Source organism: Narcine bancroftii, chromosome 6 (genome assembly GCF_036971445.1).
Source record: "Narcine bancroftii isolate sNarBan1 chromosome 6, sNarBan1.hap1, whole genome shotgun sequence".
Taxonomy (NCBI): Eukaryota; Metazoa; Chordata; class Chondrichthyes; order Torpediniformes; family Narcinidae; genus Narcine; species Narcine bancroftii.
This window is the reverse complement of record NC_091474.1, coordinates 96443513-96456538: the sequence shown is the minus strand read 5'-3', so window position 1 is coordinate 96456538 and position 13026 is coordinate 96443513. Positions and strand designations below refer to the sequence as shown.

Here is a 13026-nt window from a genome sequence, read left to right as displayed (position 1 = left end):
CTGACACAGTCACAATAAAGACATCTTCCACCTGTCTAAATCCATCATCCCATCTTGCCCCTATCATCCCACGGCCGAGATCAAATGTCATCAGTGGCCTCAATGACCACCATCCAGTAGCATGTACACTAGCCAAAGCCAGCCTCCCGCCCACCTTTGATCCATATCAGTTTGCCTGCAGGCCTACAATGGATGCCATTGCCACTGGTCTTCAACACTGCACTGACCCACCTTGAGCACTAGGGGAGCTGTGCGAGGATGCTTTTTATATACGTCAGTGCTGCCTTTAACACCGTCATCCCGGGCAGAATGGTTACAAAATTAGGATTTTCCCAATCTATTTGTCACTGGATTAAGGACTTCCTAACGAACCACTCCCAGACTGTTAAAATTGACCCTCACCTCTCCCCTACACTGATACTCAGGATCGGCTCCCCACAAGGGTGTGTATCGAGTCCCATCCTCTACTCTCTTACACCCATAATTGTCCCTCCATGTTATCTATCATAAAGTTTACTGTCGACACGACTACGGTTGAACTTGTTTCAAGAGAGACGAAACAGGATGAAGCCCAAAGACTGACTGACTGGTGTTCAGAGAACAATCTAGTCTTGAACTCCTCAAAAAGCAAAAGAATTTATAATAGACCAGGTGGAACAGTAGAAAGGGTCGCTGATTTCTGGTACGCACTTTTCTGAAGATCTCTCCGGGCCACCAATACCATTGCAGTAGTTGAAAAGGCACAGCCACGACTCCGTGCCCTGAGGATTTTCAAGAAGGCCAAATGGCAGGAGAAACTTCTGGCATCCTTCTAACGCTGCTCCATCCAGAGGGTGCCTGCCTACTGTGCACTGATGTGGTTTGCCAGGTGCTCGGCAGCAGACAAGAGGGACCTTCAGAGGGTCATCAGTGTGGTGGGACCCCCTGTTAATGCTGCTTGTGCGTGTATGGCTGGCTCGCCCCTTGCTGATTGTACCCGTGGCTCCTCCCCCTTGATTCCCCCTAATAAAGGCGGCAACGCCATAACCCGTCCCCCAAAACAAACTGGGGTCTTGGGTCAACAACACGAGACGTGCCTTCTGTTTATGTAATAAAAGCCTATCAGTCAGGTAACTTCTAGTCTTTGGGGCATCAATCAGTGCAGCCCAGTGCACACTGCCCTCTTTGGAGGAGTTGTACAGATCTTGCTGCCTCCGTAGAGCAGCCAAAATCCTGAAGGACCCTCACCACCCTGGTCATCATCAATTTGATCTACTGCCCCACGGCATACGTTTGAGGTCCAATAAATCATGGACAAGCAGACTTAAAAACACCTTTTTATCTCAGAGCCATACATGAACTGAAGATCGACAAACATGGAATAACGTGTTGTTTTTACATTCGATTTGTTTGATGTCTGTAAGCCCCGTCAGGATGTACACTCAGTGTGCAATGACAATGAAGGTTATCTATACAAACGACATCCGGGCTCCCAGCCTTGCAGCAGATCTAATCACTGCGTTACTGACGTCCATGAAATGTAAGGTCCAGCCAAGGTGACCAAATGTTCCCACATCACATGAATGACTGAAAGAGTCAGGCCTCGGGATGAATGTTAATTTAATCATTAGAGCATAGAGTTGCTTTAAACATTCATAAACAAATCCAATTTCAGAAAAATAATTTCAAAAACATTGTACCAGCTGAACTCACCCCCTCTCTCATTAAGAACCCTTTTAGAATCCAGTCACGGTGTGAAATAGTCCCCGTGTCTATTGCCCCCTCGCTCCTGTACCCTCGCTTCCTTCTCCACCCTTACCTGACGATCCCTCTGATGGATCTGGCGACAGGCAGCAAGCCCAGAGAAGTCACCACAGGGCTGGGGACGGAGATATGTGGCGATACTCTCGTGACACCGGGGCACAGCCTCTGTGTGGGGTCAGTCACAGTCTGACTAACATCTGGCTCCGAACTGAGCATGGGGAAAAAGTTCAACTTCTACAAAATGCAGCCTCAAAACTTCAAAGAAAAAAGTCTCCGTTCTACTTTACAGGAAAAGTAATTCAGAGTTTGGAGGAAGATCTATGATCCATGTGGTTCATCAGAATATGAAGAGAAAAATACTCCACTCGGCCTGATCCGGAATCCAAAACATTCCATGTGGATTTCAAAATGGTGTTCACCAGTAAAGAGCCGAGATACTAGGGCGGCAGGGTTGGCATAGTGGTTAGCGCAACAGTGCCAGCATTCGGGACCGTACTAGGGATTGAATCTCGCACTCTCTGTAAGGAGTTTGTGCATTCTCTCTGTGTCCGTGTGGGCTTCCTCCCACCAGGGGTGTAGGTTAATGGGGTGCAAATTGGACAGCATGGACCCATGGACTGAAATAGCCTGTTACCGTGCTGTATGTCTAAATTTAAAGGAAAATACTCGGCAAAATCTGCCCTCTTCATGTGACGGTACTGGGACAGGGCAAGGATTGTGCACCTGGTTACATTACAGGGTGTTGTTATCACTGGAAGGATTGTGTGCAGCAGAGTGGGATCTACTGGCATGTTCTAGCTGTGCTCCTTCAGGTAGCTGGTGAAGCCACTTCAGAAAAGAGCTCCCTGATGTTGCTACCCCTCTCACCCTGGGGGCATCAATCCCCATTTTTCAGAATTGCCTCAGTGCCCCTCCCTTGATCCTTGAGGTTTATAATATGAAGGGAGAATTTGGCTCAGAGATTAGGGGACTTCCTGAATTGCCCTGCCAAAGATTTCTACTTGGTCTCAGATGGAATAACTGGATTGAGGAACCAGAAACAAGAGACTGAAAATCTTCATGATTACATCGTGGGAAATTATTCGTCTGAGCATCATCAGCATGTAGGAGGAGAGAATCATTCTTGAACCTGCTCCACGATTCAATAACATGGCTGATATGACTTTGGCTTCTATCCTATTCCTCACTCCCCGATAATTCATCACTTGTTATTTGATTTTTTTTACACTGCTCAGTGGATTTCTTGAATGCAGAATCTGCGTGGTTTAACCCCTGCTCTGCGTTCTTGTGGAGGGGGTCATTTCATCACAAAGAGTCTCTGAGGGGATTGGTCGGTCACTGGAGTTTCAGACAAGCACAGTTTCATTTGCGTCTGGCACCATGTACCTGTTCACAGCTTCACATTCTTGGCTTTCACCGGAACTCTGGTCGCGTACATTCCAATAAATGCCCCAACATCCTCAGAGATTGTCCTTCGAGTTGGTGGTCACAAAAAGTGCAGCAGACGTTTAGCACAGGAAGTTGCAAGGATCTGAAACTTGGAATCAACCACACCGCGTGTTCCAGGTGGGAAGTGGTGCTGTACACTTGATGATTTATTCCGTGAACAGATCCTGTTGATCTGCAGATGGGACTACCGGCCTCGAGGTGGCACTGGCGGAGGAGCAGCCAACTTTCCGGGTGGTTGGACTGGGTTCCTGCAAAATGAGACCTGGTTTAGTGGTAGGTCTCCCACAGAGAATAGCAGAATCCCAGGGCGCACAGCAGAATCCCAGGGCACACAGCAGAATCCCAAGGTACACGGCAGAATCCCACGGTGCACGGCATTCACTACTTCACCCAGGAGCTTGTTCCATACTCCAACCACTCTCTGTGTGAAAAAGTTCCCCCAAATATTCCCTTTAAACTTTTCCCCTTTCACCCTTAACCCATGTCCTCTGGTTTGTATCTCACCTCCCCTCTGGGAAAAAAACCTATCTACATTTACTCTGTCTATCCCCCTCATAATTATAAATACCTCTCCCTCCCGCCTCCCCTCTCCCACAAACCCAATCTGCTCTCTCTGTCAGTCTGTAGGTCGCAGGTAGGTACCTGGAAGGGCCGCGGGGGGGGATTCGAGGTGGTAAACTTGGTGGCCGGTGTCGACTCCAACGTGCACTTGATGGCTGGCAGTTCACTGGCTCGTTGTCCTGCGCCAATGAAAGCAGCAAAAGAGGAAACAATGTTAGTGAGCACAGGGAACTCGGGGAGAGCAGGAGTGCTACTTCTATCACGTCACCCTGCATAGAATGACACACCAACAAGCGTACAGTGTTCTCCCAGCCTAACCCCCAACATGACGTAACATGCTGTCCGCAGAACACCCACATGTTCCACCCAGGACTGCAGCTCTACCCACTTTCCTGAATTCATTGCTCCAGAGTTCACCTAGTTGGGAGATCACACTCAGTGCTGTATGATTGCTGTCTCTGCCCTTCTCCCCCCCTTCCTAACAAAACCAGCCTCTCCCCTGCCCCATCTCAAACCTACATCTTTCTCCCATCTCCACGCAGCCTCTGAGAACATGCCCACACCACAAAATCATCTGCACCGCTCCTGCGACACTTCATCAACATCATAAACAGCCCCCTCTCCTCGGGCTCAAGGACACCAGCCAGCAACTGAGAAAGCCCACCTCACCTCATCACCACTCTCACAACTTGTCATTGGGTGAACACGAATCAGTCCTCATCGAGGGGGTCAGCAGTGGAAAGGGTAAGAAACTTTAAATTCCTGTCTGTCCTGGGGCCTCCATGTTGATGTGATCACGCGGAAGCCTCGCCGGTGGCTTTACTTCCCGAGGAACTTTGGCATTCTGGAGGGAGAGGGGAAGCAGCCAGATGTCGTGGTCCATGTGGGGATCAATGATAGAGATCAGAGTGGAGATCAATGATATAGATCAGAGTGGGGATGAGGTCCTGAAGAGTGAATATAGGGGGTTAGGAAAAAAGTTAAAAAGCAGGACCTCAAGGGTGGTGATCTCAGGATTGCTCCCTGGGCCATGGGTCAGAGAGGGCAGATGAATGTGTAGATGAAAAGTTGGTGCAGGGGGCAGAGGTTCAGATTTCTGGACCATTGGTTCTCTTCAGGGGAAGGTCTGACCTGTACAAAAAGGAAAGGCTGCACCTGAACTGGAGAGGGATCAATATCCTGGCGGGCAGGGTTTCCCAAGCTATTGGGGAGGATTTAAACTAGTTTGGCCGGAGGGTGTGGGGGGGTGGGGTGGGAATCAGAATGTTAATGCAGAGATTAGGTAGAAGGATGAAAGCATGATGCTCGTGTTCTGAGTTGGACGGGCAGGGGACAAAATGTAAATATAGCCAGTTAGAGGGGTTGAAATATGTCTATTTGAACACTAGGAGTATTAGGAATAAAGGGAGTGAACTTAGAGCATGGATCAGTTACAAGGAACTACGATGTTGTGGCTGTTAATGAAACATGGCTGGAGGAAGGGTAGGATTGGCTGATGCAGGTACTGAGGTTTAGGTTTTTTAAAAGGAATAGGATGGGAGGTAGAAAAGGTGGAGGGGAGAGTAGCATTACTGGTCATAGATAATATCACGGCTGTAGAAAGGGAGGACGATGCAGAGGGAGAGGGTGGGAGTCAGAAATAGGAAGGGAGCTATCACTGTGCTGGGCCCCAAATAGCCCTCGGGTCACCAAAGTGTAGATAAGCAGGCAGATTTTGGAATGGTGCAGGAAATACAGAGTTGTAGTTATGGGTGATTTCAGCTTACCTAATATTGACTGGTAGCTCCTGACTGCAAGAGAGTTGATGGGGCTGAATTTGTCTGGTGTGTTCAAGAAGGATGACAAAAAGAGAGGCCACACTGGATCTGATTCTGGGTAATGAAACTGGTTAGGTGGTGGACCTCTCGGTAAGGGAGAATTTTGGAGAGAGTGAGTTCAACTCCCTTAGCTTCAGCATAGCTATGGAAAAGCAGACAAAATGAGAAAATGCTTAACTGGGGAAGGGCTAATTATGAAGGGATGAAGCAGGAACTAGCGAGAATAAATTGGAAACAGATGTTTAAGATTAATGTGGAGGAAATTTAGGGACAACTTGTACAGGGTTCGGCATAGGTTTGTCCCACTGGAACAAGGAAAAGATGGTCGGGAAAAAAAAAGAGCAAGAAGGAAGTGTATGTTAGATAAAGGAAGCAGGAAATAGGCGGGGCTCATGATAGATATATGGTAGCCAGGAAGGAACTCAAGGAAGGACAGGAGAGCTTGAAGGGGGCATGGGAAGGCCTTGGCATGTAGGATTAAAACGAACCCCAAGGTGTTCTATGTGTATGTGAAGAACAGAAGGATGACAAGAATTAAGGTGGGGCCACTAAAGGATAAAGGAGACAACGTGCCTGGAGGCGGAGCAGGTTGGGGACGTCCTAAATGAATGCTTCAGTATTCACAAGAGAAAAGGACCTTGATTATGGTGAGGTTGTCATGGAACAGGCCTGTGTGCCAGACAATGTGAAGATTAAGGAAGTGTTGGATCTTCTTAAAAACATCACAATTCTTAAGTTCCCAGGGCCAGATGTGATATACCCCAGGTTGCTGTGGGAAGTGAGAGAAGAGATAGCTGGGGCAGTAGCAATGATCTTTGAATCCTCTTTGGCTGTAGGGGAGGAGCCAGAGGATTGGAGAATGGCAAATGTAGTCCCCTTGTTTAAAAAAGGTAATAAGGAGAATGTCAGTGGTGAGGATTTTTAAGGATAGGGTCTATGAGCCTTTGGAGAAGTGCCGTCTACTCAAGGATAGTCAACATGGCTTCGCGAAGGGAAGGTTGAGCCTCTCGAACCTAACTGAGATCTTTTGAGGAGGTAACAAAAAAAATCGATGAGGGTAGGGTAGGGCTACATGTGGTCCACATGGATTTTAGGAAGGCATTTCACAAGGTCCCCCACGAGAGACTCATCCAGAAAGTCCTGAGGGGTCAGTGGAACCTTGGCTGTGTGGATAAAAAATTGGCTCGTAGGAAGAAAGCAGAGAGTAGTCATGGAAGGAAAGTATTCTGCCTGGAGGTTGGTGACGAGGAGACTGCCGCAAGGATCTGCTCTGGGACCCCTGCTCTTTGTGATTTTAAAAAATGACCTGGATGAAGAGGGGGATGGATGGGTCAGTAAGATTGAGGATGACAAGAAGGTTAGAGGAGTTATGGATGGAGCTGAAGGTTGTCGAGGGTTACAAGAGGATATAGACAGGATGCAGAGTTGGGCAGAAAAGTGGCAGATGGAATTCAATCCAGATAAGTGTGAGGTGATGCATTTGGGAAGGACAAACCAGAAGGCTGAGTCCAGGGTAATGGTCGGTTACTTAAGAGTGTGGATGAACAGAGGGTCATAGGATAGCTAAGAAGGTCTATGGGATGCTGGGCTTCATTAATTAATAGGGAGATTGAATTCAGGAGTCGAGAGGTCATGTTGCAACTATACAAATCTCTGGTCACCTCATTATAGAAAGGATGTGGAGGACGTGGAGAGGGTTTGGAGGAGATTGACCAGGACGTTGCCTGGATTGGAAATCAAATCTTATGAGGCAAGGTTATCAGAGCTGGGACTTTTCTCTTTGGAGCGTAGTCCCCTCTGAGAGGGGACTTGATTGAGGTCGACAAGATAATGAGAGGCAGAGACAGGGTGGACGGCCAGTGCCTGTTTCCCAGGGCAGGATCAGCAAACACCAGAGGACATGTAAAAAGTGAAGTGAGGGAAGTTCAGGGGAAACATCAAGGGTAAGTTTTTTTTTACACAGAGTGGGTACCTGAAATGCCTTGGCGTGGATGGTGATGGAGATTGAAACAGTAGGGGGATTTAAGAGACTCTTAGACACATGGATGAAAGAGAAATACAGAGTAGGGAAGGTTTTGTACTTTTTTTCAAAAGGAATATATGGGTTGGCACAACTTCGAGGACCAAGGCCTATACTGTGCTGTACCGTGTTCTATGTACTGTGGAAAGTACTCTGATTGGTTGCATCACTGTCTGGTATGGAGGGGCCAACACCCAGGACAGGAAAAGACAACAGAGAGATGTGAACTCAGCCAGCGCCAGCACGGGCATCAGTCTCCTCTCCATCCAGGACATCTACAAGAGGCAGTGTCTTAAGAAAGAAGCCTCTATTCTCAAGGACTCCCACCACTCAGGCTGTGTGGCTCTTCACTCTGCTACCATCGAGGAAAAGGTACAGGAGCCTGAAGACGAGCATCAGATTCCTGATCAATGAACCACAGACACGGCCTTGCTTTCTCTTCTATTGCACTAATTTATTAATAGAATCATGGACTACCACAGCACAGAAAGCAGGCCATTCAGCACTTGTAGTCTGTGCCAAAAACATCATTCTGGTAGTCCTACTGACCTGCACCCAGTCCTTAAACTTCCAGCCCTCTCCCATCCGTGTTTCTATCCAATTTATTTTTTAAAACTTATGACTGAGCCCACATTTACCATGTCAAATGGCAGCTCATTCCACACTCCCACCATTTTCCCCCTAAACCTTTCCCCTTTCACCCTAAACCAATGTCCTCTTGTATTTATCTCTCCTAATCTAAGTGGAAAGAGCCTACTTGCATTTACTCTGTTTATACCCCCTCATAATTATGTGAACCTCTCTCAAATCTCCCCTCATTCTTCTTCGCTCCAAGGAATAAAGTCCTAACCTGTTTAATCTTTCCCTGTAACTCAACTCCTGGCAACATCCTAGTAAATCTTCTCTGCACTCTTTCAATCTTACTGATGTCCTTTCTGTAGTTTGGTGACCAGAACTGCACACAATATTCCAAATTTGACCTCACCAATGTCTTATACAACCTCACTATAACATCCCAACTTCTGTACTCAATACTTTGATTTATGAAGACCAAAATGGCAAAAGCTCTCTTCACAGCCCTGTCTACCTGTCACGCCACTTTCAGGGAATTATTTATCTGTGCTCCCAGATCCCTTTAAAAAGTATGCATAACCATGACATTTGAGACAAATTCTGATCCTGAGGTAAAAGCACCTTCCTCTCTGGTGATCAAGGACCACGTGGCCCTACAGACGACACCATCCTTCACTGCTTCTCGCTCATTTACCTCAACCAAAGCATTTCTGGTGCAGACAACTGCCTTCACTGAGATGTCCCATCTCCCTCTCTCGCTCATTAAGGGATGTCCCTCAGAGTTTCCTCCACTGGGCCATCATGATCTCCCTCCCAGCTGTGACGCCAGACTGGTACTTCTAGCCTCAGTCCCCAGTCAGCCTGCCGATAGCAGAACACGGCCATCCAGCACGGACAGGCCATTGGCCCAACTTGTCCACGCTGACCAAGCTGTTGACCTGGGGCAGTCCCAGTTCTCTGCTTATCCTTCCAAAACCTTCCTAGCCACACAATAGAACATGGAGCATTTCAGCACAGTACAGGACCTTTGGCAATGCTGTGCCAATCTATGGAAACCTATTCCACAATTTAAACTTCACACCCAAGATCCTTTGTTTTTCTTACATCCACGAGTCTGTCCAAGAGCTTCTACCAGGTCCCACCATATCTGTGGCAATGCAATCCCGGCACCCACAACTCTGTGTCAAATAAACTTACCCCTGATGTCTCCTCTAACCTTCCATCCCCTCACCTTGTACACCTGGTGTTTGCTACTGTTGCCTTGGGAAATGGGTGCTGGCTGCCCATCCCATCTGGGCCTCTCATAATCTTGTAGACCTCTATTAAGTCACCTCTCATCCTTCTTCACTCCAAAGGTAAAAGCCCTCGCTCTGTCAACCTTGCTTCATAAAACATGTTCTCCAATCCAGGCAACATCCTGGTGAATTTTCTCTGCTCCCTCTCCACATCCTCCCTGCAACAAGACGACCAGAACTGGACGCAATATTCCCAGTGGGATCTAAATGCCTTCCCCTCCCATCCCACCCTCTCCCCACCCACCATCCTTGGCTGTACAAGGATTGCAGCTGACACCTTTAGCCCTTTGTTTTTTGCACCCAAAGCCTCCCGACCCCTCTAAGCTTCATGGTTCAAGTGAGAGTCACCTCGTTGTCGCCCTCTGCTCCACTGCTCAAACTTAGCACACTCCAAGTACTGGACCGGCTGCTGAGACTACCTGCACAGATAGAACAGGAGGTGTGGTTTAGAAAGGGAACCATCTCACAGAAGGAACCTCAGGTCCTGAATGCAAAAAGGGCCCAAATCCCATTCCTCCTAAGCAACTCCAGGATGGCATTGTTTTGGTGTCATGGAAATTGAAGCAGATTAAAAAATTGTTACAGAATTTATAGAGCTTTTGTTCTATATAATCACATGACCTTTATACTTCAGTCTCCTGAATTAACTTCTCCAACAACTCAAGAATTAATCGTATATTTTGCAAGCAGGTGGCAATTAAATTGAAATGAAAAATTTTAATACAGCACGATTAAAGTTTCATGGAACGACCACAATTTGGGAAGGCGGCCGGATGGAGTTTGGGCCTTTTGTAGTTCAGTGTTTAAAGCATTTCATGGGATTTTTCCTCGCTGGGGATATTAATGCTTTTGGTTAGTTTGAGGCCTGCCCTGGTAACTTTGCCAGGCTCCCACCCTCCTTTATATTACAAGCCTTCATCACAATCTCCTCTGAAAATAGTGAGCCCACAGATAAAATCTACATCTCCACACACAAGAGTTCGAGATAAAAATGACCGGAGATATGTTCATGCTGTGGGCAGGGTGGAAATGGGACAGTTTGGTGGGATGGGAGGGGTGATGAAGGAAGATATTTTTCTCTCCATCACCAAGCAGGGGTCTCAAAGGCTGCATTGCTCAAGGTTCAGATCTCGGAGAGGTAGGGTCTCTGAGGGTCTGTCCTGGGGCCTCCATGCTGAAGCAATCACAAAGAAGGCTTGCTACCAGCTATGCTTCGTGAAGAGTTTGAGGAGATTCGGCACGTCACCAAAGGCAGATTTCTAGAGGTGCACTGTGATGAGCATTCTGACTGGTGGCATCACCGTCTGGTCTGGAGGCGCCAATGCACGGGACAGGAAAAGACTACAGACTACTCGGCCAGCGCCATCATAGCCACCAGTCTCCACTCCATCGAGGACACCTACAAGGGGCGGTTTCTTCAGAAAGCAGTCTCTATCCTTACTGACCCTCAGCACCCAGGCCATGCCCTTTTCATTCTGCTACCATGAAGGAGGAGGTACAGGAGCCTGAAGACGAGCACCCAGCGGCACATAAACAGCTTCTTCCCCTCCGCCATCAGATTCCTGAATGGACTTAGAACCGCAGACATGACCTCACTTTCTCTGCTTTTTTGCACTAATTTATTTATTTTAAAATGCGATATTTGCCCTGCACTGCTGATACAAAACAGCTTTCCTGACATGTTCACGACAATAAATTTCTGACCCATTTCTTTCATGTGACAGAACAGAAGGTATCAGTAAAAGGTCCAAGTTAAATGTGATCATCTCCAGATGACTATCTGTCCGCCCAAAAACAGGCAAAGGGTCAGTAAGGCCAGAAGGGTCAATGAGTGATGTGGGAAGAAGGGGTTTCAGTTCAGAGGTGCTGGTGCTGGGGAAAGAGGGGCTTTTCCATTGGAATGGAGTTCATACATTGAGCTGGGATGAGTGCGGGGAACCCTTTAAATAACGTGGAGGCAGTTCATCATTTATATTAATGATTTAGAGGAGGGTGAGGTTAACTGGGTAAGCAAATATACAGATGATATAAAAATACGGGGAGTGGTGGATAGTGAGGTAGATTTTCTTGGATTACAGAAGGATTTGGTTTGTTTAGAAGAGTGGCCTGAAAGATGGCAGATGGAATTCAATGTGGACAAGTGTGAGGTGCTTCATTTCGGTAAAAATAACCAGAATAGGACATATACAGTTAAGGGGAGGGCATTGAGGCACACAGAGGAGCACAGATGTTCACTGAAGGTGGATTCCCATGTAGACAGGGTAGTTAAGAAGGCATATGGTATGCTGGCCTTCATAAATCAGAGTATAGAGTGTAGGAACTCGGAGGTGATGCTACAACTGTTTAAGGCATTGGTGAGGCCAGGTTTGGAGTACTGAACTCAGTTCTGGTCTCCAAATTATAGAAAAGATATAGATACGGTGGAGAGGGTGCAGAGAAGCTTTACAAGGATGTTGCCTGGCTTACAGCATCTGGATTACAGGGAGAGATTAAGGAGATTGGGACTTTATTCATTGGAACATATACGACTGAGAGGAGACTTGATAGATGTATTTAAAATTATGAAAGAAATAGATAGACATAAACAGACTCTTTCCCCTGAGGGCAGGGGAGGTTGGAACAAGAAACCATGAGTTAAGGGTAAGGGGGCAACACTTTAGGAGAAATATTAGAGGTGGCTCTTTCACTCAGTGAGTGGTGGCAGAATGGAATGAACTTCTGAATGAGATAGTTGCTGCAGGGTCCCTTCTATCATTTAAGAGAAAGTTGGATGTGTACCTGGAGGTGAGGGGATTGGAGGGTTATTGGCGGTGAGCGGGAGGTTTGAGCTAATGGAGTTGTTCTAGTGAACTGGTTCAGACTCGAAAGGCCGACATGACCTGTTTCTGCTCCATAAATGGTTATATGGTTCTGATGAAGGGGAAACAGTTTAAGTGCAAGAACCACGCGATAGTGCAGGGTAACATAATGAGTAATGGCAATCAGGGTGGGTCAGAAAGGGGTGGGGGATAATCCAACTGGATTCAAAACAGGGAAGGAGATATGAAGCCTAGTTATCTAGGCTTACTAATCACACGCACATTTATAACTGAGCAGAAGAATTAATGGCACAACTAGACACGATCTAATTCACCTGATCAGATTAGAGAGCAGTGGTTTTCAATTTTTTTTTTATTTCCACTTTCCTTAAGCATTCCCTATACCCTGTGATTAGTAAGGGATTACTTAAGGTGGTATGCGAGTGGGAAGAAAAGTTTGAAAACCACTGGCTGAGAGTAAAGGAACCATTAGGGGGCAGTGATCACCATATGATTGAGTTCAATTTGAGATTTAACAAGGAAAAAACTGAAGTCAGATGTGCCGGTAATTCAGTGGAGTAAAGGGAATTACAGAAGCAAAGCTTGCAGGGGGATCGGGACCAACTGGAAAAATTACAGATGGAATTTCATGCAGACATGTGTGAGGTGTTGCACTTTGGAAGGACAAACCAAGAAAGGACACACTCGGTAAGTGGTCAGGCACTGAGGAGTGCAGTAGAACAGAGGGATCTGGGAATACGGGTGCATAA

At 47.0% G+C, this 13026-nt stretch overlaps 1 protein-coding gene across 6 annotated transcripts in view; it reads right to left on the bottom strand.

The window, feature by feature from the left end:
- Positions 1-1582: 1582 nt before the first annotated feature.
- Positions 1583-13026, bottom strand: part of pik3ap1 (phosphoinositide-3-kinase adaptor protein 1) — a 141429-nt gene continuing 129985 nt past the window's right edge. For 4 of the 6 annotated variants that reach the window (XM_069885834.1, XM_069885836.1, XM_069885837.1 and 1 more), the window contains 3 exons: positions 9807-9877; positions 3835-3932; positions 1583-3440 (listed from right to left, as the gene is read on the bottom strand). In XM_069885834.1, the coding sequence (XP_069741935.1) occupies positions 3377-3440; positions 3835-3932; positions 9807-9877 (233 nt within the window). In that variant the 3' untranslated portion in view covers positions 1583-3376. The remainder of the gene's footprint in view (positions 3441-3834; positions 3933-9806; positions 9878-13026) is intronic. The other 2 variants (XM_069885835.1, XM_069885838.1) reach the window with 1 other exon arrangement.